The 24,404-nt window shown below is 44.0% G+C and overlaps 1 protein-coding gene across 5 annotated transcripts in view; it reads right to left on the reverse strand.

Moving 5' to 3' along the window:
* Window positions 1–24,404, reverse strand: part of MYO5A (myosin VA) — a 391,043-nt gene that overhangs the window by 71,930 nt on the left and 294,709 nt on the right. For all 5 annotated transcript variants that reach the window (XM_082256683.1, XM_082256682.1, XM_082256681.1 and 2 more), the window contains 7 exons: window positions 22,310–22,403; window positions 21,994–22,139; window positions 21,798–21,911; window positions 18,676–18,816; window positions 10,709–10,762; window positions 10,296–10,523; window positions 4,531–4,631 (listed from right to left, as the gene is read on the reverse strand). In XM_082256683.1, coding sequence (XP_082112809.1) covers window positions 4,531–4,631; window positions 10,296–10,523; window positions 10,709–10,762; window positions 18,676–18,816; window positions 21,798–21,911; window positions 21,994–22,139; window positions 22,310–22,403 — 878 coding nt within the window. The remainder of the gene's footprint in view (window positions 1–4,530; window positions 4,632–10,295; window positions 10,524–10,708; window positions 10,763–18,675; window positions 18,817–21,797; window positions 21,912–21,993; window positions 22,140–22,309; window positions 22,404–24,404) is intronic.

Raw genomic sequence — 24,404 nt, forward strand, 5'->3', positions numbered from 1 at the left:
AGACGATAACGAGCCACTTTGCCGCAGCAGTACTACGGTACTCAGTGGTAAAGTGGTTAAACAACACTTTAACAACACAATTAACTTTTTTAAGCTGTATCTCATATGGCCAAAGCCTTCATCTCTACAGGAAAACAGTACCTGTACAGGCACACATGCCTGAATATGACAAGTTTGCATTGGTCAGCAATTTCAGGTCTGTTAAACCTGTAGGAATGGTCACCCAATAAATGTTAGTGGACTCAGTAAATGGACAGGTTAGAAAACTTTTTCAGACCAATACTGCTTAATCTGACCAAAAGTGGAGGTACTTGTGTGCAACCCTTAGAATGCCCATACATGGGTTGTTTCATTAATATTTTTTTTTTTTCAATCAGCAAACAGATTGCCCAACCATCCACACAAAGGAGGTGGATGGAGGAATCCTCCCCACTGCGTCACTGTATTCTGACTGTAAGAATGAATGAAAATATTCCAAAATTCCCATTTGACAGAAGTTGATTGTTAGACTGACTTCTGTCGAGTGGGACCAGCCATAGAGGGATCGAAATTCAGCCAGTACCTTACTGATCGATCTATGGCCAGCTTTACACATCTCTCTCCGTTAGCATAAAAATGAATTCTTGGCTAGGTGGAGGGTTCATGTTTACAGATCAGGTCTGTGACTGTGGAATTTGAGGACTCTAATATGCAGGTACCCTGCTATGTCCATGGGCACCCTAAAGCTGGATACACACTATACAATTTTCTTTACATTTTGTCCTTTAGATCTACCATATACATATAATTTGAGGTCAAACCTAAACACTTTCAATTTGTATGCAATCAGGCAGGTCCTTGCACTTCATGGTTGAAGGTAAATCTAAAGGAAATCAAACAACAAAAGCTGTATAGTGTGTATTAGGGATCGACTGATATCGTTTTTTCATTGCTGATATCGATACCAATATTTTGGTCATCGCGTATCGGTATCGGCCGTTATGGGCTGATATTTTCGTACATTTAAAACATTTTTTTATTTTTCTTGACAGGTACTCTTGTGGAGGAATCTGGGGGTCTAAAAGACCCCAAACCCCTCCTCTGAACATAAAAGCCGAATGTGGCTTTGACCAGGTCTTCGGCGGCTGTGCAGGCTGGTTGCCCGGGTCTCCCGGTGGGACCCGCTCCTTGTAATGACAGCTGAGCAGCTTTTCAGCCGCATCATTACAAGACAGCCGACCATCGGCTATGGACGCCGGTACCAGGGTGATGCCTCTAGCTGCAGGCATCACTCGGGTACAAGCACTTTCCAAAATATTGGTAATATCGGCAACCTTGGTGGCCAATTCCAATATATCGGGGAAAGTGCATATCAGAACTCGATATATCGGCTTTACCGATAATCGGTCGATCCCTAGTGTGTATCCAGCTTAACACTGCACAATGGAAGCCAGCATTTACAAATAATAAAGAGATCCTCCAACAACACCTTTACACAACCCAAAAATATCTATGATTAGATACTGTCACTAGTTAACAAGATGAAACACAAGCAGTGTAAAAATGCAAGTGATGTATTGAAACTACATAAGGGATAATAAATTGACATGTAACATAATTCAGTGAGGATGTTGGCTAGCAAACAGAAGCACAGTTTAGACAGGGACCTGGCTGCACCTTATTCTTATTATGTCGTAATGACAAATGATTTTAGATATTGAAAAAGTAAGGGTGTATTTTTAAAGCTACTCCTCAGCCTGACATTAACCCCTACCAAACCCCTGCGGCGGGGTCCTTCTTTGGGTGTCCACATCACTGAATGCATGACATAGACACCTCCTCTTGGCTGTCCAGCAGCAGGGTGTTCTCAGGATCCAGAAGAGAAATCTGCAGCAGTAACGTCAGCCAAAAAGGACCTGACTGGGCAGGCACATCTGCATTGCTAGATCACTGGTCCCCCACGCTAGTTGTCTGGCTGTCGTGCTTACCCCCTGGCTTTCAAAATTTCTAAATCAATAACCAGGAAGAAGGATGCAGATCAGCAAAGTCAGAACTCCTTACCTGCATATTTGTTCAAGGTCAATGATTAAAAGTACTAAAGGGCCAGCATCACAGCCAAATAACTAACATTTACACACAGGGCTCAGAAATGGTGGCCACCATGTTTCTTTTTTGACAGGCCGTCTTTAAAGGTAGATATGAGGTTATTATAATTACAAGGCCTGTGACTGTGGAATGTGAGGACTCCCATATGCAACCACCATGCTACAGTATCTCACAAAATTGAGTACACCCTCACATTTTTGTAAATATTTTTTTTATATCTTTTCATGTGACAACACTGAAGAAATTACACTTTGCTACAATGTAAAGTAGTGAGTGTACAGCTTGTATAACAGTGTAAATTTGCTGTCCCTTCAAAATAACTCAACACACAGCCAAAAATGTTTAAACCGCTGGCAACAAAAGTGAGTACACCCTTACATTGAAATGTCCAAATTGGGCTCAAAGTGTCAATGCTTTGTGTGGCCACCATTTTTTTCCAGCACTGTCTTAACCCTCTTGGGCATGGAGTTCACCAGAGCTTCACAGGTTGCCACTGGAGTCCTCTTCCACTCCTCTATGACGACATCACAGAGCTGGTTGATGTTGGAGATCTTGCGCTCCTCCACCGTTTGAGGATGCCCCACAGATGCTCAATAGGTTTTAGGTCTGGAGACATGCTTGGCCAGTCCATTACCTGTACCCTCAGCTTCTTTAGCAAGGCAGTGGTCATCTTGGAGGTGTGTTTGGGGTCGTTATCATGTTGGAACACTTCCCTGAGGCCCAGTCTCCAAAGGGAGGGGGATCATGCTCTGCTTCAGTATGCCACAGTACATGTTGGCATTCATGGTTCCCTCAATGACTGTAGCTCCCCAATGCCAGCAGTACTCATGCAGCCCCAGACCATGACACTCCCATCACCATGCTTGACTGTAGGCAAGACCCACTTGTCTTTGTACTCCTCACCTGGTTGCCGCCAAACAATCGGAACCAAATAAGTTTATCTTGGTCTCATCAGACCACAGGACATGGTTCCAGCAATCCATGTCCTTAGTCTGCTTGTTTTCAGCAAACTGTTTTTGTGCATCATCTTTAGAAGAGGCTTCCTTCTGTAACGGCAGCCATGCAGACCAATTTGATGCAGTGTGCAGCATATGGTCTGAGCTCTGACAGGCTGACCCCCCTCTGCAGCAATTCTGGCAGAACTCATACGTCTATTTCACAAAGGCAACCTCTGGATATAACGCTGAGCACGTGCATTCAACTTCTTTGGTTGACCATGGCGAGGCCTGTTCTGCGTGGAACCTGTCCTGGTAAACCGCTGTATGGTCTTGGCCACCGTGCTGCAGATCAGTTTCAGGGTCTTGGCAATATTCTTATAGCCTAGCCCTAGGCCATCTTTATGTAGAGCAACAATTCATTTTTTCAGATCCTCAGAGAGTTCTTTGCCATGAGGTGCCATGTTGAACTTCCAGTGACCAGTATCAGAGAGTGAGAACACCAAATTTACCACACCTGCTCCCCATTCACACCTGAGACCTTGTAGCTCTAAAGAGTCACATGACACTGGGGAGGGAAAATGGCTAATTGTGCCCAATTTGGACATTTTCACTTAGGGGTGTACTAATTTTTGTTGCCAGTGGTTTAGACATTAATGATTGTGTGTTGAGTTATTTTGAGGGGACAGCAAATTTACACTGTTGTACAAGCTGTACACTCACTACTTTACATTGTAGCAAAGTGTCATTTCTTCAGTGTTGTCACGTGAAAAGATATAATAAAATATTTACAAAAATGTGAGGAGTGTACTCACTTTTATGAAATACTGTATGTTCATGGGCACCCTAACACTGCATAACGGAAGCCAACATTTATAAGCAGGTGATAAAGAGATCTGCCAACAACTACTTTACTCAAACCAAAACTATCTATGATTAGAGACTGGGGGCAGCAACGTGGTTAAGTGGTTAGCGTTTCTGCATAGGAGCACTAGGGTTTCCTCTAGGTACTCCGATTTCCTCCCAGGCTCCAAAAACATGCTGGTAGGTTAAATGGCCCTAGCATGTGTGCCCTAGCATATGAATCTGAATTAGGGACCTTAGATTGTAAGCTCCTTGAGGGCAGGGACTGATGTAAATGTACAATATATGTAAAATATGTAAAGCGCTGTGTAAATTGACAGTGATATATAAGTACCTGTAATAAATAAAAAATAAAAATTATTAAATACTGTTAAGATGAAACACACGCAGTTCCCATACAGCAGTTTTGGATTTGGGCATAGTTCTAACATTTACAAAATGATTGCCTTTCTAATATGACAAAGCCTAGAATGTTATATAAAGATCGAAGTGCCATTTCTTTTGGCAGTTGTAAAAGTGGCTGCAAATATAAACCCTACAGATCAAATTTCAGGTACGAACGGTTTCAAAAGCAGGTTGTGCTGACCCAGGTTTATAACCATAGTCCAGACTGTAATTTAAAAAAATCAGTATTAGCGTAACGTACCTGTTGGTTTCTTTCATTCCCGTATAAGCCTGAGCAATTTCCCTTCGGTCTTTCATCTTCTGAACATCCTCAGAGATGGGCAACGTCTCTGTCATTGTGTCCTAAAACAAAGCAAAATGTAAACATTTTTCTATCTAACCAAGGAGATCTTTAATAGATGGCTTTATCAATGATCAGAAGACTTCGACCAAAAACCTTGCACACCATGTTACTTAGCTTGGCATTCAACGATCCTGTTAACATGTTACCCTTTCAAAGGATGAAATTCACTATTCTATATAGGTTTTTTTATAAGGAAGATGCAGTGGTAACACTATACCAAAGCAAAAAAATAATACAATTCATAATGAATTAAAATAGAAGTTAGTGCAAGAATCTTTGCACTACTCAATATCACCAAATCAAATACAGACAGCAATCTAGGCTGCATTCCACCTGAATGTTTAGATATGTGTCTCAACATCCTTCCAATTCCAGTATTAACTCTTGATTATTACTTTGAATGTTGAGTTCTACCATTCATTTGGTGATAAATTATTAACATCTGTAACTTAGTTGCAAAAATCAATTACAAAACTGTGGGTATTTAGGTAAAAATAATACCCTTAGCTTTTAGGAAACTTGACTACTGGAAGCAGTATTAGTTCCATAACAGGTGCTGTATATCACATCGCAACAAAACCTTAATGGTACAGCTGAAAGCGGGGCTGTTCTTGCAGGCAGAACTCAAGCACTTCCTGATAATTCTGTAGCTTGCCTGCCTCTTCCTATTTCCTGCACATTCCTTCTGGCCACCTATGCCTCATTATTTTGTGCATTATAGATCCAGAACGCTAATATTTTGATAATAGAAAGCCAAGCCTTTCCATAACAGGGCTTCATCTGATCAAAGAAGGCCATAATGGGAACATAGATCTAACAGGAACTTTACACAGGCAAAACAATGAGGTCCGCAAATATCTATAAAGAATAGGGGAAGTGAGACTCTGGGACAGCCTTTCTCAACTACGGTTCCCCAGGGGTTCTGGCATTTTTTCAGGTACCTAGTGCGCATGGACTGTTAATGTAATCAGACCCATTACCCTTTTTAGGCTCCATTCAACACCTGAGCGTATTATTTTTAGGCATTTTTTGGGCTTTTTGCAGGGCGTTTTTTCTGGCTTTTTTCAGGCATTTTTTCTGGCTTTTTTCAGACGTTTTGCAGCAGGTGTTTGGAGGCAGGCATTAACATCTAACAAAAACGCTTGTAATCTGCCAAAAAAGAAGCTTGTGTACTTTCTTGAGCTTCATGCGACAAATCGCTCAGATGTGAACATGGGCCATTGAAATTATGGGTTTTTGCTTGTTGGGCGTTTTGAGACTTCAGAGATGAGCGTTTTACGAGCTGAAATACGCTCAGGTGTGAACAGGGCCTAACTAACCATTTATGTAATAGAGCACCTCTCTGGCCACCCGTGTAAATGGGGACCTCTCTGGCCACCCGTGTAAATGGGGACCTCTCTGGCCACCCCTGTAAATGGGGACCTCTCTGGCCACCCCTGTAAATGGGGACCTCTCTGGCCACCCCTGTAAATGGGGACCTCTCTGGCCACCCCTGTAAATGGGGACCTCTCTGGCCACCCCTGTAAATGGGGACCTCTCTGGCCACCCCTGTAAATGGGGACCTCTCTGGCCACCCCTGTAAATGGGGACCTCTTTGGCCACCCCTGTAAATGGGGACCTCTCTGGCCACCCCTGTAAATGGGGACCTCTCTGGCCACCCCTGTAAACGGGGACCTCTCTGGTTACCCCTGTAAACGGGGACCTCTCTGGCCACCCCTGTAAACGGGGACCTCTCTGGCCACCCCTGTAAATGGGGACCTCTCTGGCCACCCCTGTAAATGGAGACCTCCCTGGCCACCCCTGTAAATGGGGACCTCTCTGGTCACCCCTGTAAATGGGGACCTCTCTGGCCACCCGTGTAAATGGGGACCTCTCTGGCCACCCGTATAAGGGCTGACTTTTTCAATGACCACCAAAGTGAGGTAACACAACAATTTACACAGTCTGCCTTTCTTGTCTGACCATTACTTTTGTTGTATTACTATTACCAAAAAAAAAATTTGTTGTGCAAAAAAGCCCTGGGTATCAAATACCCTAAGTGTCCCACATTCCTTACCCTTGTATTGATTCTTCACAATCTGATGTTCATGATTATGTCCCTGGAGCTGTAGATATAATTATAATCAAGGGTTCCCTAAGACCTTAAAGGGTTTCCCATTTTAAAAAGGTTGAGAAAGGCTGATCTGGGATTATTAAACAGAGTATGCATTGCAAATTTTTTAGACTAAGAGAACTCAAGAAGGCAGTTTAATATATAGAATTTGACTAGTAAAAAACCAGGGGTAGTATGTCAGCCATGTCCAGGGATTTCACACCACAATGATGTATTACGGAAGCACAAAAACATAGGAGTCAGCAGCACACAAACAAATCAAGGACATTATTTTATGGAGGTTTAGCCTAAAATCAATTGCAGGATATGCAGCAAATGATAATAACTTGTTATTTCAGCTTGAGCTTGCGGTTCGATAAAAGTAAAATATGTTATTGCATTGCATGCATAAAGCTAAGCTAGAAACATGAATAATTGTTACCTTATCATCCTTTATTACCACAAAATTGTTGAGCAAATTAAAAAGAAAAAAGTAAATCAGTCATGTCTTCTCAGCAAGATCATTACATAGTATACTAATATTGCACTACTCTTCCTCTGTAAGGAAATGTGAACAGTTTAGCAGTGATTTACAATTTTTTTCGTTTTTAAAAAGTTTTTTTAAAACTGTGACTATATATAGCTAAGTCACTGCTTACAAAAAGCATGCATGTCCTAACCGAATGGGAGTCAAACAGCCTGCCATTACCTTAAAGTGGAACTAAACCTTCCTTTACTTTACAGCCAAGAAAGCTGCCATTATAGCATGTTTGATATCCAACTGCCATGGTGATGCACATGTGATCAGTTATGGGACCAGCCACTTCCATTTCTTGGAAAGGAAATCATGGCATTCATTGAAAGCAAGGCCCCTTTTCACACATGTCCATTCCGCCGATCTCCGCTGAGCAGGCGGATGACAGCTCCGTCTCCGCTCTGTGTGAGGAGACGGAGGTATCAAATCGAACCCGGCTGTCCTCTATGGGGGAATCGGATGGGAACGGACCGCATGTCCGTTCTCATCTGATCCGATTTGACGGACAGGATTGGATGTCAGCGGACATGTCTCCACTGACATCCGCTGCCCCATAGAGATGCATGGGACATCCGTTCAGATCCCCATGAAAAACTGACAGGTGGATCTGAATGGACCGTATGTGTGAAAGGGGCCTAACTGTTCTGGGAAAACAGTTAAATTGATGGGTTTAGTTCCATTTTAAAATTGCACTAAAAAACGATACAACTGAAAATATTACAGCAAAACCACTTAAAGAAGAGTTCCACCCAAAAGTGGAACTTCCGCTTATATGCTTTTTTTCCCTCCTATGGTGCCACATTTGGCACCTTTCAGGGGGGAGAGGGGAACGGGTACCTGTTTTTGACAGGTACCCTTCCTCACTTCCAGGAGACCGCACCGCACTGCCGCCCCTTGGAAGTTCGCCCCCCTTCCTCCACTGCCGGGCCAATTAGAAAGCGCAGATCACTTCACGCATGCGCAGTAGGGAACGGGCTGTGAAGCCGAAAGGGTTCACTGCCGGTTTCCCTTACTTTGACTGGTGGCGGTAGCACCCAAGAGCCAATCCGAAAATCGGCTTCGGGTGCTGACATTGCAGGAACCCTGGGCAGGATTTGTAGCTGCTGACTTTTCGTGGGAGCAGAACTCTCCTTAAAGTGTATATGAAGTCCATTTTTAAGGTCAAGTTCTCCTTCTAGAACATGTTAGATGTTACACCCATAACGTACTTAGGGTGTAACATGTAACATTTCCTTGCATGTCCTCCTCAGATCTACAGAGAGTGCACTTGCAGTGCACAATGGATTTGCCTTTAGTAAATAAACCGCCTAGTCCTTTCACTCTTCCTCCAGCTTTCTAACTGAAAGCCAGTAGAGGTGTGCAGGAGCCAGACATTGCACCCACGACTTAATCGCAGGTGCAATGCTTTGCAGGCTTCAAGGAAACAATAATACATTTTCAAAGTAATAAATGCAAAAATATGTTCATTTATTATGTTTTCCTTAAAGGTGAACTTATCCTTTTAAAGAAAAGTATGGGCAATGCTTCTTTGCCAATACTGCACTCTCCAGTGACTCAAAATCAGCCAGCAGCAGGCATTAGCCGACATCACAAAGCCGCTCCAGGCTCTGGAAGGGTCCCGACAATAATGTGACCTTGTTGCTTGACCGGCAGCTGACTAAGCCTCTCAGCACACCACTGAGAGACAGTCTCTGCTCAGAGTGAACCAAGAACCGAGTGATCAGTGTGCTTAAAGCAGGTTGGGGACAGCTGAAGCGTTACAGTGATGCTGCAGCCATAGATCTGAAAAAGTATTTTTTTATTTATTTATATTCCTGGACTCCTTTAAGGATTTGGAGCAGAGAAGGATACGCATCCCTACTATTTGAGTCCCTGCTATGAAGATTCACCCTCTCTATTCGTCCTGAAAACCACTGTTATTGGCACTGAAAATCAAACAAAAAACAAAATTGGAGTTGCCACCGAACAGGATTAGAAAGGTAATCTAACAGGGACACTTGTTTGGCGAACATCTGCCAAAGAGAGGATTTCTCTTTATATGGGAGGATTTAAGGTGGACATGCTACCAATGAGACAGACGAAAAAAAAACAAAAAAAAAACCTAAAAGAATTTAAAGTCCTTTCCTGCTTTTTCCGAAGCTAAAAAAGTGTTGCGTTCAGATATACTTTAATATTATGGTCGTATACAAGGGTAACCTGCTTTTGGAAATTAATGAGAATCTTTACCCATAACTTTCTCAATTTCCCAGTATCAAATACATTATTGTTTATAATGAATTACTCCGGGTTTTAATTTACAGAACTAATTGTGTAAGGAACATTTGGGTCAGTTGCTTAAGGGCAAAGTGGGTATCCTTATCTGATCAGCCTGTGATGAAAGATATATCCTTTTGGAAACTGTATCAATCGAGAAAATCCGATTGTCAACACATATGTTGGGATTTGCTTTGAATTTTTCACTGTTATGTTCAGGTCTAGCTGCAAATAAATTCACCATATCATATATCATTTAAAAAATAACTTCCCCTTTGTAAAAAAATAAATAAAAATAAAATAGGTAAAAACATGCATTTTTTTTTTTTTTTTAAACTATGAGGTTGCAAAGCATTGCACCCGTGATCAGCAGATTGAGGGTGCAACGCAGGACTCTTGCAGACCGTCTATGTAAGCGGTAGTTACATTCTGACAGGAACCATCTGTCAGCCACAAACATTGTTGGTACTTGTAGTTTTCACATTCACAGAACTCTGTGAATGAATGACGTGGCCAGGTGGGCAGAGACCCACATGGACACGCGTTTTTAAATTGTGACAGCAAGATGGGGGGGGGGGGGGGAGATCCTGCTGCATCTGTAACATGTTACACCCTGAATATGGGTGTAACATGGTACAAAAGGTGAACTTAGTCTTTAATGCAAATACTGGTCAGCAATCTGTTCTAAACTGGTCAAAATTATTTGTTCATGTATGCTTTCTGTCATTCATCAGCCTAAACTGGCTAATCCTCATCTTAGAACATTATATAATGGATTATCACCTTGTGTGGAATGGCTTCCATTTGGCTCACTAGCTGCGATCTCAGAATGAGTACTTCTTCTTTTCTCACTTCCAGCTCTTCGCTGACTGACGTCATTTGTTCCAAGAGCACCCTGTAGACCTGACCCCCGTGTCCTGTGGGATCTGTGGTGGCCTTCTCTGAGACAGCTCTTCTGAGCTCATTTAACTCATTTTTCAGCTTCTTGTTCTCAGATTCCAGTTCTTGACGCTGAAAGACACATTGCAATGTTAACATCTAAATGTCATAACCTAGTAGAGGCCGCACACAATTATGGAATTAAATCCCAAATCCTACTCAAAGAACTGAAAATGGATACTTGGTTTGATTAAAAAAAAAAAAAGGGGTTAGGAGCGATCCTTTGTTTTAAAATGTAACTTTTATCTTTCTATTACCTTGAGAGATTCATATTCCAGTTCTGTCCCTCGGACTGGTGACCTTGCATCATCCTTAAAAAAGCAAAGAGATTAAAGATTCAATCATTGATCTGAATTAGTTTATGAAAATGTTTATATATATATATATATATATATATATATATATAACTCTTTCTGTGGCACAAGTGGGAAATGTAATTTTATTCATGTGACTTTTCATGACCATAGAGAGGAGAAGCTTCTCTATGGCTGCACTGACAGGCCGCTTCAGACATAAGCATATATATACAAATGAATGAGTTGTCTTGCTACACAGTTCTATAATTTGTGTCAAAAGTGCATTATTGTTTAGGTTCAGGTCTCGAGGTTCAGGACTTCCATTTATGTGGGGGGTTGCTTCAAGTGCATCTAGACCCAAAAACATACATTTCATATACAGGTATTTCAGCTTATTGATCCTTAGATAAAGAGACTGCCTTAGTTTACTTTTTTAATGCTTTTTTTCCCATTATTTGCACCTGGTGATCCTGAAAATAACAGACTTCCTGTCCATGAGAGGCTACATTCACTCCTCCATAGTATCTATGGAGGGAGCCATGGTTGACATCCAGGTGGCCTTCAAGCATGTCTGCTTTTTTTAAATTACAAAGAGGGTGATACATTTAGTAGTTTATACAAATCAGATAATGTTTTCTGCCTACAGGTGAGCTCTCTGGAATGGCAAGGACATTCATTCAAGATAAACAGGTAGTGCCTGTACAGGTAGTGCCTGTACTTGCAAATCTAAGGACTGGTTTGCTGCAATATACATTTCATTTTTATTATAGGGTTTTGTTATCCTTAAACCCCTACATGCCTAAGGGAGTGTTAATGTTAATGCCGCCTAAACATAATTTTGACATTTTGACATGGGTTAGAAAAACTCTATGTATAATTACAATTACTTTGTGCATCCAGGTGGATAATACCTTGTTTTTTTTCAGGACAAATCAGGCTTACATTTGGGGGTAAATGATAAATCGATATCTCCTGATTTTTTATTTTTTTTTATTATCACAGAAAAACTGGCCCAAAATATTTAAAAATATGTATATATATATTTTTATAGTAGCTGTATATTTCTTCTTACCATCATAACCTACCACCAAAGAATAACACAAAATAAATTGTCCTGCTCACAGGGATACCACATATGTGTATGTTATTTAGTGCGCATTTTTGTTTTGTTTTTTAACCAACCTAAAACACGCTGACGCTTACTGACACTGATACTAATTTAAAAAATTGAATTTTGACCATAAAATCCATTTCTCTGATGTTCATTGAAGGACACAGCTCCTGATCTACTTAACCATTGGGTTATACTGCCCCCTACAGAAGTAGGACACTATGTGGAAGAAAAAAGTCTGGCTATGCCTATGGGCAGTCCCAGGGGGTATACTCCCTCTCTCTGCTATAGGTATTCAGTTTTGTTACAAGCAGTGTCAGAAAAATTACAACTCCAGAGTGGTGGGTGCTGTCTGTCAATGAACATCAGAGTAATGAATTTTATGGTCAAAAATCCCTTTTCTCTTTCATTCATTGACGGACACAGCTCCTGATCTTAACCATTGGGACATCCCAAAGCAGTGTTAAACATGAGGGGTGGGAACAGCGAAAAATAAATTTCCAAGGCTAACTATAGCCAGCCAGGTAAACAGGAGCTCAACCAAAACAACTGAAGCTCACCAGAAAAACAATACACCCTCAAAGAGGAGCAGGTCCTCTAAACAGCGGCCTGCAGCCAAAGGAAGCACCTGCAGATGCCAAGGCATCCACTTTATAGAACTTTGTGAAAGTGTGCACCGCAGACCAAGTGGCCGCCTTGGATACCTGCGTCACAGGCGCCTGATGACCCAGGAGGCACTGAGCGCCTGATTAGAATGCGCTTTGACAGGGAAAGGAGGAACCTGACCCTTGATGGAATAGGCCCGAACCACCATCTGTCTGATCCATCTGGAAATGGTCGCAGAGGAAGCGGACAACCCTTTCCAAGGCCCATCTGTGAGCACAATCAGTGAGTGTGATTTCCTAAAAGTCTCCGTAGCTGCCAGATACACCCTAATAGCCCGGACCACATCCTAGGCATGCAAAGCAATTTCCTTCAGATGTTTTGACCTGGGACACAGGGAAGGCAACACAATGTCTTCATTCAAATGAAAATCAGAGATAACCTTTGGAAGGAACAACGGATAGGGGCGAAGAACCATCTTATCTCTGTGAACGACTAAGTAAGGTGAACGACAGGATAACGCCGCCAATTCTGATACCCTGCGTGCAGCCACCAAAAAGGTCCCCTTCTGGGACAGCGCAAGCAAGGGAATCTCCCAAAGATTCTCAAAGGGAGGCTTCTGGAGGACTGAGTACACCAAATTGAGGTCCCAAGATGGTAATGGAGACCACACTGAAGGAGCCAAGTGCCAAACTCCCTGAAGAAAATTACGCACCAGGGAGTGTGTGGCCAAGGGGAAAGAAGACTGCTAAAGCCAACACCTGGCCCTCGATAGTACTCTAGGCCAGTTTCTGCTCAACGTTCCATTAAAAGAAGGTCAAGATCCGAGACACCGAAAAAGAACGAGGATGAACCCCAAGAGACTCACACCACGCAATGTACGTCTGCCATGTACGATGGTAGATCTTCCTAGAAGTAGATTTCCTAGCTTTTAAAACAGTTGGAATTACAGACTCAGGCAAACCTCTATCTATCAGCACCTGGCGTCCAACAGCCAAGTCGTTAAAGCCAGCGACTGTAAAGCAGGATGGAAGATTAGTCCTTGGGACAGCAGATCCTCCCTGAGAGGAAGCTTCCAAGGAACATCGGTGAGCAGCTGCACCAGATGGGTGTACCAAGCCCGGCGAGGCCAGTCCGGGGCCACTAAGATGACCAGAATTCCCTTCTGCCTCGATCCTGGGTAGAAGTCTTGGCGGAAGCTTGAGAGGGAAGGTGTAAATCAGACGATACTGACCTCACGAGGCCACCAGCGTCCGCCAGAGGATCCCATGACCGAACCACAAACCTCTGCACCTTTCTGTTGAGCCGGGGCGCTAACAGATCCACCTTGGGAATGTCCCACCGGAGACCCAACTGATGAAACACCTGCGAATGAAGGGACCACTCCCCTTGGTCCAACGCCTACCGACTGAGGTAATCCGCCTGCAAGTTTTCCACCCCGGGAATGTGTATGGCAGAGAGGGCTGGAACGAACCGCAACGAACCGTTCTGCCCACCTTAGAATACCGGCTATCTCCACAGGCACCAGGACACCCCCTTGGTGATTGACATAAGCCACGGCCGTGGCATTGTCTGATTGAATGCGCACTGGACATCCCTGAAGACGATCCATCCAATGTTCCAGGCTGATCAATCGGAGATCCAAGACATTGATCAGTAGTCTGGACTCTTACAGTGTCCAGATCCCCTGAGCAGAATTTTTGCAGAGGACGCCTCCCCAGCCAGACAGGCTGGCTTCTGTGGTGATCACTGTTCAATACAAGGGGAGGAAGGATTTGCCCAGCCGAAGCGCCATAGACCAAAGCCACCATATCAGGGACTTTTGTTCCCCGGCTCAGCCGGATCTTATTGTCCAGAGACTGGGGAATCTTGTCCCATTTGGCAGAATCTCCCTTTACAGGGGCCCCATATGGAACTGTCCAAATGGAACCGCCTCGAAGGTAGATACCATCAGGCCCAGCACCCACATGCAAGTCCGGAGGGATGACCAACTGGACAGCCTGCAGTTTCTGGAGTTTTTCCAGAGGAAGGAGCACTCTGGCTAAGGCCGAGTCCAGAGTCAGACCCAGATAGTCCAGCTTTGTTGATGGAACCAGAGCAGACTTCTGAAAATTCAGAATCCAGCTGAACTCCCTCAGAGTTCATATGGTGACTTCCAGGTTTTCCACCAAAGCAGTAGGAGACTCAGCTCGCAGAAGAAGTTCGTCCAAGTAGCCCAGTACCACAATCCCCCATTGGCGTAACATTCTAGCACAGAAGCTAACACTTTTGTGAAGACCCAAGGAGCAGAGGCGATACCAAAGGGTAACACCACAAACTGATAATGCTCCTCTCTCACGGCAAAGCAGTGGAAGCGCTGGTGACCGGCACATATTGGAATGGGAAGGTAAGCATCCTTGATGTCAATAGAGGCAAGAAAATCCCCCTGATGCAGGGATGCCACCACCGTGCGAATGGACTCCATTCTGAACTTCTGCACCCGCACAAAGCAGTTCAGCACACTGAGGTCCAGGATTGGACGCACCTTGCCTTCCTTCCTGGGAACTGTAAACAGGTTTGAGTAAAAACCCTGAAAACCTTCCGAAGTCAGAACCGGGACAAATCACCCCTTGAAGTAACAGGTCTTGTACCGCCCCAAACAGACCCTGTAAGCGGTCCGGGGACAGGCGCAAATTGGAAGGAAAGAACCTTGCTGGGGGGGGGGTAAAAGCAAAACTCGATATTGTAGCCGGACCGTATGACTTTGTGGACCCACTTGTTTTGTACCAGGCAAGTCCATGGGTCAAGGAACCAGAGAAGATGTCCCCCCCACCCCCAATATGGTTGAGGGCGCACCTTCATGCTAAAGGAGCCTTGTACACGGGTCTAGATTAGCCCGCTCTCAACTTGGCAGGCCAAGTTTGCTTGGATCCACAAGAGGAGGCCCTGAATGGCTTTGATCCCTTGTCAGTCGCCCCGGAGGGAAGAAAAAACTTCTTATGAGCTGAGAAGGATGGCCCACGTCTGCAACGAGGGTCCTTGCCCTTAATAGCCTGTGGAAGAAAGGTATTCTTCCCCCCGTGAGACCCTTAATGATGTCATTCAGGGTAGCATTAAATAGGCGATCTCCTTGAAAAGATCAGTCAAGGCCTTCTTAGAAGTCTGGCCTGCAGACCAGCATTTGAGGCACAAAAATCGCCTAAGGACCACTGCTTAAACAAAGAGTCTAGCGACTAGGGGAGCCGCATCACAGATAAACTGCAGCCCTTCGACCAGCTAGTCCCCCAGCTCAGCAAAGGCAGGGGGGAGCTGCTTCCCCACCAGGTCACGGTGTAAAAGCTTAGCCCACTCGGTCAGAGTTTATGACAGCAGTGCAATGGTAAATACTGGCCTCTAGTGTCAAACCAGCTAGGGTGTACTTAATGCGACCCACAGCCACCGCCTTCCTGTCAGCTGGGTCCTTAAAGGCCGGGGACTCTTAAAAGAATCATGGTTACTTTGTTCAATCTGGAAACTGGAGGGTCCACCACCGGTGGAACAGTCAACTTTTTAAGAAAGTACTCCTCATAGGGGTACCGCATAGCAAATCACTAAGGGATCGCAAGGGGACATTTTGGCCGTTCCCACTCTTTAGTGACAATTTTGTCAAAATTGGTGAGGAAAGGAAACACCTTTGCCTCTCTGGTTGGCTTGTGAGTGCCAAAGGGAACCGACGCCTTTATTGCAGCTTCAGCTGTGTCCTTTATTTTTAAGGTCTCACGCACAGATACAATCAGTGCATCCACCAGCGCCTTTTGATGCGCAGTTGCAGAAGTGGAGGAATAATTCTCACTATCTGAAAACTCAGGGCGCGTGCTCGCAGACCCAGCAGAGTGTCACGTCCATGACGGCCGAATCAGATTCAGGATCTGAAGAGACAGATAAAGCAGAGGAAGGCAGGGGATGCTTTTTGCTAGCCCGTCGCCAAAAAACAACCTCCACACGGGACACAAAGGACTCTAGGACCATTGTCAGTGCATCAATGAATAGTTGGGACCCGGAGGGCCCCACAGCCTCTGAGAGGGGATCAGGTGTGGAAATGTGCTCCAAAGACTCCATGAGTCAATAGGGGGACCCCACAAGAAAAGGTGTAAAAAACACTGCTAAGGGACACCCCCACTTCTCCGGCAGAACCACGCGGTCACCAGTAACAGAGCACCTAATCAATCCTCAGCAGAGAGGGAGAGGACCCCACCAGACTCACCACCCAGCAGAAACAGGCACCCAGCCACCAGGATAATCAGGATAATCTCCACATGCGGCCATCAGGAAGTGAAAGGATCCAGGAGTCAGCACCAGGGGATGAGGAGGGGCTCCCACCACCGAAATCGCCACCCACAGGGCTCCACTGTCATGGCGCCACTATTTTCAATGGCAAACCACCGTAAAATGGCCGCCAGACTATACAAACATGGCCCTTGTGCATTGACCACACAGGATACAGCAAAATGGCGGCCCCATGAGCCTACCAGGGACCCAGGAGGGATCCCTAGGCCTCAGAAAAAGGGACAGGCAGGAAGGGGGGCCCCTGGCAGGAGTCCCCAACTGGGTACAGCCCCCACAGCCAATCGCCCGGTCACCAGCAGGCGCACCCCACCGCCAGCACAGCACCCTGCCCCCACCCTAGGTGGTGGACCAGGCCACCCCACAGCGTCAGTAAAGGAGGGGGGGATGAGAGGGGGGAGCGGCATTGGCCCACAGGGACCACCAGGAGGGGGGTGCCTAATGGGAAGGAGGGGAACCCAGGGGTCCGACGTCCCATGGAGGGGCCCACGTCCACCCCAAAACCCTCCAGTCACTTATACCAGGAACCAAGCGGGCACCGCTCCACACAGAACCTCCTCTCCATAGAAAGGGGGGGGGGCTGTCGGCCAGAGAGAACGCTGCAACTTGGACCAAGACCCGGTCGTATGCGACCTCGCAAGGAATTTAAGTCCCCATCCGGTGGGGTTAGGTCACAGCCGACCTAGCGCGGAGCTAAGGTCTGCGCGCGCGCTGGCCAGACTGTGGTGACCACTGGATTTAGATTATCCAGCCCGTCGTCCAGTCTGGCAGTTGATTGTAGGTCTCACAGGAAAAAAAAAAACAGAATAAAAAATGATATCCAAAAATAAAAAATTGCCAGGACCAGAGATCCCAGCAAGCAACTAAGTCCTTACTCCTGACTAGGCAGAAAAAAACTGAGTACCTATAGCAGACAGAGGGAGCATACCCCCTGGAACTGCCCATAAGCATAGCCAGACTTTTTTCAGCCTAGTGTCCTACTCCTGAAGAGGGCAGTATAACCCAATGGTTAAGAAGATCAGAAGCTGTATCGGTCAATGAACGAAAGAGAAAATGCTTTTTAAAAAAAAATCCTGCCCAAAATATACTGACCATGGCCTTTGACCCTTACTTGACCCAAACACTATCCCTGACAAAGACCTAGATCAAACCTTGATCTAGCTATTTTTATTATTTATTTTTTTCCTACACACAGTTTTTTTTCTCTCTGCAAGGAGTGAGAGAGAAACACAGGGTCGGCTTCACAGTGACTAATCACTGTGATCAGGTGAGGTGACCCGTAAATGGTATTTCCGAGTACCAATCGTTATGACGGGACCTGGAGCTCCCGCTGAGATCCTGCTCTCTGTGCTGGGAGCGCGCTGTGAAGCACATTCTCAGCACAAATACAGATATGCATATATGTGGCCCCATGGAAAAAAGCCCAGTCTAATAGGGCCGCACATATGTGTACTGTTAGTGTTAAGGGGTGATAAGATAAAAAGCCCTCCACTTTAATAAAATCCATCTTGTTCTGGTCAAACAGAGAAAGTCTAGAGTTGGCCATAGATAGGTCGAAATTCGGCTGGTTCAGTAGGGATCAGCCGAATTTCCATCTATGTATGGCCTTCCCGGTTCGACAGAAACTGATCGTCAGATTTTTTTCGAATGAGAATGTTGGAAATATTTGTCAATCATCACCTGCAGCCGCTGATCAGTGGAGAAGTCCTGTTTTCAGAATACAATGTCCCAGTGGGGAGGATTCCTCCATGCACCTCGCTAGTGTGGATAGAGGAATCCATTTATCTTTTTTCAATCAGCCGATGGCTAGTTGGAAAAAAAATAGACATCTATAGCCACCCTCAGTTATTCTTAGGGTGACTGAGTTACCCATAAATTTTTAAATGCTCCAGTATCTTAAGACTCAGCATACCGGATTTTTGGCTTTGATAAGCTGTTCTTCCTTTTTATCCAAGTCGTCTTGCAAAATTTGTTTTTCTTGTTCCAGTTCTTTCACGCGTTTCTGCAGCTTGAGAAACAGGGACATGTCCAGAGCCTTCTTATCAATTGGTTCCTAAGGAATATCCAGAAATGGTAAAATGGACAGAAGACACATTCAGTTAGCCGAGATCCATCATTTTATTATTTGGTAAGTTCAGTAGTAGGCCACCCTTAACAGATTTTTGCTGGTAAACATGTAAATATTGATCATTTTACAGGGGATAGAGAACCCTGGAACAACCACCAATCATTGTCCCTACAAAGCAACATAACAATTGTAAAAAAATATCTACAATGTGTTCATTCATGCATATTTATATAAATAATGCTATAATCATAGGCTTTATCTTGTATAAGTAGTAAACAAGTGTATTTAGTAAGGTCTAGATAATGGAGAAAGAATTAAAGATGAATTGCTGCCATGGTATATTTTTACATACCAAGCTGGACCAATGTAACTGTATATACCATACCTGGCCGATGCCCCTGGAAGCTGGAAATAACTGAAGTGGACATTGGTACTCCAGTGACCCCTACTTGCTTCTGGGTCCTGTGCTAAGTGTCAGACCTGATTATTTCTGAATACAGGAGGTTGGCTGCTCAGCAAGGCCGCCATTCAGAGAATGCATCTGAATAAATTCAAATTGTTCTCTGATTGGATGAGGTGGAGAGGCCTGACATCATGCTCTCCACCTTGTCTAATCAATGGCACCTGTAAATGGAAATCACTGGAGTAGTGGTGTCCAATTCAGTGATTTCCAGCTTCTCTGGGCATCAGCCAAGTATGGTAAGACATAGTTATGTTGGTCCAAGCTGGACCAATGTAACTATGTAAAATTATACAATGTCTAGAATAATTCTTTAATATTGCCTAAAAGGACGACTATAGATAAAACTATAGTTTTCGGTTAACTGCCAGGGTTGCTTACAACAATTGAAATACCAAAATTGTTTTTACTGTAACTGCCTACAATGTAAAAGCTCGAGTTGGGCTTTCATTTGTTTGTTAATTATTTAAAGTCCACCTAAAACTACATAAAATTGTGCACCAAACTTTCATTTTATGGGTCTCATACAACTTTATCCAACATGCCTCAGGGGCCAAAAAAATCTTCCTTCTCTCAGGAAGAATGAGAATTATCGAAAATTGGACAGGTAGTGATTCATCTAAACTACAAAATATTCATACACATGAATGAGCTGTGGGGGTGTAGGATTACACTAAAAAGTCCATAGGTCCAAAGACATCAGTGGCTGCTCCTCAATGAAACTGAAGTAATCTCAGAGGGTGACAAATAAGTGCAGTACATTGGAAAAAAACGTAATCAAAAATGGCAACTCACAAGATGCCTAAGGATAAGAGCATGTCATCCACCCAATGCAGTATACTGTTGATCTTCAGTGTGTTTTCAGTGTGTCTTCAGGAGCAAGGAAACAGATGCATTGTCAGGAGCTGTGTAGGACACCAGAAAACAAAACTGGAAATCCTGTAGCCACCCTGGAGCACATTGAATCTGCAGGACTAGAACTGACATTACACCTGGGAGGGCCGCAGTAGGTAGCATGGCTACATGTTTTGGAGCGTAAGGCCCCTTTCACACGGGCGTTCCGTATGTCTGTATATCACCCCATCTGTTTGCGGGTGATATACGGACATAATGCATGTCAATGGGATTGCGGATGTCAGCGGATGACCATCTGCTGACATCCGATTTGCGTCCTTTCAGTTCTGTTCCGTTTTTTGGAACGGAACAGAACCCTATTTTTTCTTCCGTTTAAAAAACGGAAAGGACCCGCAAACGGATGGGATGATATGCGGACATACGGACCGGATGACACAAATGTCATCCGTGTCCGTGAAAAAAAAATAGTGCCGGAGCGGATCGCAATATGGTCTGCTCCGTGTGAAAGGGGCCTAACAGTTTATTTTTCAAGCCATGCTCTTATCCTTATGCATCTTGTGAGTTGCCACTTTTTAAATAAAGTTTTTCCCATAAATTGCACTTAGCTGGCACCCTCTGCTGTTTCCTTTAAATATTGCAGAGATTATTTCTGTCTCATTGAGGAGCTGCCATGGATATCTTTGGAATTTTTAGTATAATCCTACACCCCTCACAGCACATTCATGTGTAATAATAATACGACTATGATAAGCAGTTCCCGCTGATCTAGCACATATATGCAGCCCTAGGTAAACAGGTACTGGAATGCTTCCGATGCATACTTGCAATCGGGAGATTTCAGATTATGTAACCGCTGTGACTGCCAATGATAGTGGTCACATGACCGCAAAGCCGCCAGTGGCAGTGGCGGGAAGGAGTTAAAAGAGGCACACAGAAAAACAAAAATAGCTGTGCTAATGCTGGAAAAAAACGATATCATATATGTAATTTTTTATTCTGTCCATAAAATCCACACTGGATTGTTAACACTAATGGAAATATAGAGCTATTATATCGATTTCCATAGATTAAGCTTACAGGTTGATTCCACCCAATAGTAGAAACAAAGTTCTAGGTCTATTTCACTATGTGCGTGTGTGCATTATGTTACATTGTGGAGAGGCTGTGACAAGCTTTTTTTAAAAGAAGATTAATTTTACTTTTCTATAAGCAGTAGTCACCATTTAAAAAATTCTCCATAACAATTGATAAATAATTAAATGGGGAACATTTGACTACAGTAAATCTGCTTAAAGCAGAATGAGGCAGCGTTCGTTGCATGGTCCCCGGAGTAAGGCTACAGCACATTGTTTTTTAAAACAAAATCCTAAGAGATAAAAAGCTTCTAGTTTAAGTTGGTAAAAAGAAAACTCACAGCATACTGATAAATAAAACAGAAAATTGAAAAATACTTGAAATGTTATATTAGGAACAGAAACAATTGAGTACTGTCCGTGATACTTTTTTTTATTTGCACTAACATACAATTTTTCAGGACAAGCTTTTGGGGTATGTCCCCTTCTTCAAGGTCCAAGCAGTACTATACAGCTACAATCACCTCAAGCATTATATTAGAAAAAAACTTTAGATTTACCTTATTTGATGGCCTTACCTCATTACGGAAAGCTAGGTCTTCCGATTCCGTAATTTCTGAACCGAAGGTGTATTCTGATTCATTACTGCTGTGGGTGGAATCGGTCCTCTTATGTCCCGGCTTTGGAATGGTCTGCAACATTAGTCAGATTAGACTGGTACACAAAGATACTCCATTAATATCCCCTACTATTCCTATTTTCACTTCAACCCACCATGGTGCTCATGTCCTCCTTTAAGTCATCATATCGCTCCTCCAACCGACTAAACTCAGTGAGCAGATTCTGATACCTCGACCTCTCGTCATTCAATTCATGTTCCAGTTCTTTTGTTTCTTGCAGTAGCTTTTTCTCCATGTCCTCTACCAGGCACAAAAAGAACAACAATGATCACAAAGCATGCAAAATCATATCAAATAAAAGGTTAATATAGTAACTAAAGAGTAAATCCATTCCACCGTCTACACAGCATGCAAGTATATCATTTTTTTTCATTTGCTTTAAAGTTTTCTAGTATTCTTTCAGTACCTACCAGTCATCCTCTTAGCCTGTTCCTGGATTCGGATGTTCAGCTCATCCTTCTCGGCTTTCAATAATGCATTCTGCTCTTTCAGCTCAGAAACCAGCTGTAAAACAAAGGAATCTTGCTTTAAGCTACAACTATAAAATACCCGAGTTCTTCCAATGCCTTTAATATAGTAGGTCAGTAGTCACAGAGTATAGGGACAAATGGGAACAGTGTATCAATATACACTGCTAGACAACACTCAGGTCTACACCTGGACCATCCAGCTTCAATGGTAGGGAAACATAGCTTGGTACCATACTTCCAAACCTCTGTAGGTCTGCAAAAGACCAAAGGGCTCTGAAAGCTTGAGAAGCCTAAGGGTCCTTTCATAGGAACTCGGCTTTACTCAGCAGGGGATTGCTCCACTGATCCCCGCTGATCAGGCGGATGACAGGTCTGTCTCTGCTCACTGTGCAGAGACGGACAGAGTCCCACTCTCCCCTATGAGGAAATCGGAGGAAAATGGACCGCCTGTCCTTGTTTACCTGATCTTATCTGATCCTCCAGACGAATAGAAAATAGGGTCACCATCCATCTGAATTTGGCGGACATGATCGGATAACGGCGGGTATCAGCAGGCATGTCACCACTGACATCCGCCGCTCCATAGGGGTAAATGGAGGGTCTGATCAGGTCCACCTGAAAAACGGACAGGCGGACTTGATTGGACCGCCCATGTGAATGGACCCTTAAAGTGGTTCTAAAGCCTTACATATATATATATTTTTTTATCTTAAAGCAGATTTTCAATGCAACTGAGCACCACAAACCAAAAACACCATTTAATTAATTTTTAATATTCAAAGAAAACTCGCCATCCATCCATGTCTCTATGTTTTATTTTGTTGAGAAATCCCTTTGAACCCCCCCCCTCCCCTACATGCTTATTTGGCCGTGACCATCTTGAGTAAGGGCAATGATTAATGCATTTACTTCCTGGAATTCATCTGCCCTTAACTCAGGCTTGCAGGCAGGAGAGTAAGCTTAGCTGAGAAAAAACATTTTCCTCTACTGAAGACCACTAGGATGTATGACATAATTTGCCTAGGCATGAAACCAGGAAGTAACCAAAGAAATGTAAACAAGTAAATATGATGTACTTGCCTGTCTATTTACTATTGCTAGCAGCATGAGGAATAAAAATAATCAATCTTGATTGAGAGAGTGAAGTTCTACTTTAATGCATTCTCTTTACTAAAGTACAAAACCTTCTGTGCTGCAGGATTCCCCCTCACCCCCCTTTATGCTTACCTGATCCCAATCTAGATTCCATGATGTGCACAAGAACAGTGGCTCTCTCCCTCCCCACAGGGCAGATTGGAAGCAGTGACAGGCATTGGCTCCTTCTACTATCAATCAAATTCGGTCACACAGGAGTGGGGGGGGGGGGGCAGGGCAAAGCACCACTGTCCGTGTCAATAGATGCAGGCAGTGGGGAGGGAGCCAGCCCGCACAAGTACCCCCCTTAGGTAAGGAGGGAGGAGCTAGAAGCGCTGGTAGGGCACCCAAGGGCTGCTCTGTGCAAAATTTTTGCAAAGAGCAGGTAAGTATAACACGTTTGCTATTAATAAAATAAATACATAAAAGGTTTAATATCAATTTAATGCTTTCAGAAGATCCCCACTAGCCCCTGCAGCAGCACAAATTATGTAGTTTTCAACTTTTATTCTCATATTGGAGAAGCCCCTTGAACTCTTAAGTCATGTGACTTTGTTTCTCATTATACAAGAGTTACAAGTGACATTACAGCTATATGTGTTTAGGCATATTGAAAGTGATTGTAAAGGTAAATAAGAAAAAAGAAAAAAAAAAAAAAACATAAATGTCTATACTTACCTGCTCTGTGCAATTCACAAACCTCCTCTTTTTGGGCTCCCTGCCCATGCTCCTGGCCCCTCCCCTCTTTTCAGTGCCCCATGGGGCACTCATGCATGCTCCCACCCGAGCCATGCTGCTGCGTCCATTGACACAGACAATGGGATTTGGCCCCGGCCCCCGCTCCCTCATCACTGGTTTTGATTTACACAGCACTGGAAGCCAATGGCTCCTGGTGCCCCAG

The sequence above is a fragment of the Pelophylax lessonae genome, assembly GCF_965119305.1.
Source record: "Pelophylax lessonae genome assembly, chromosome: 4".
Lineage (NCBI taxonomy): Eukaryota > Metazoa > Chordata > Amphibia > Anura > Ranidae > Pelophylax > Pelophylax lessonae.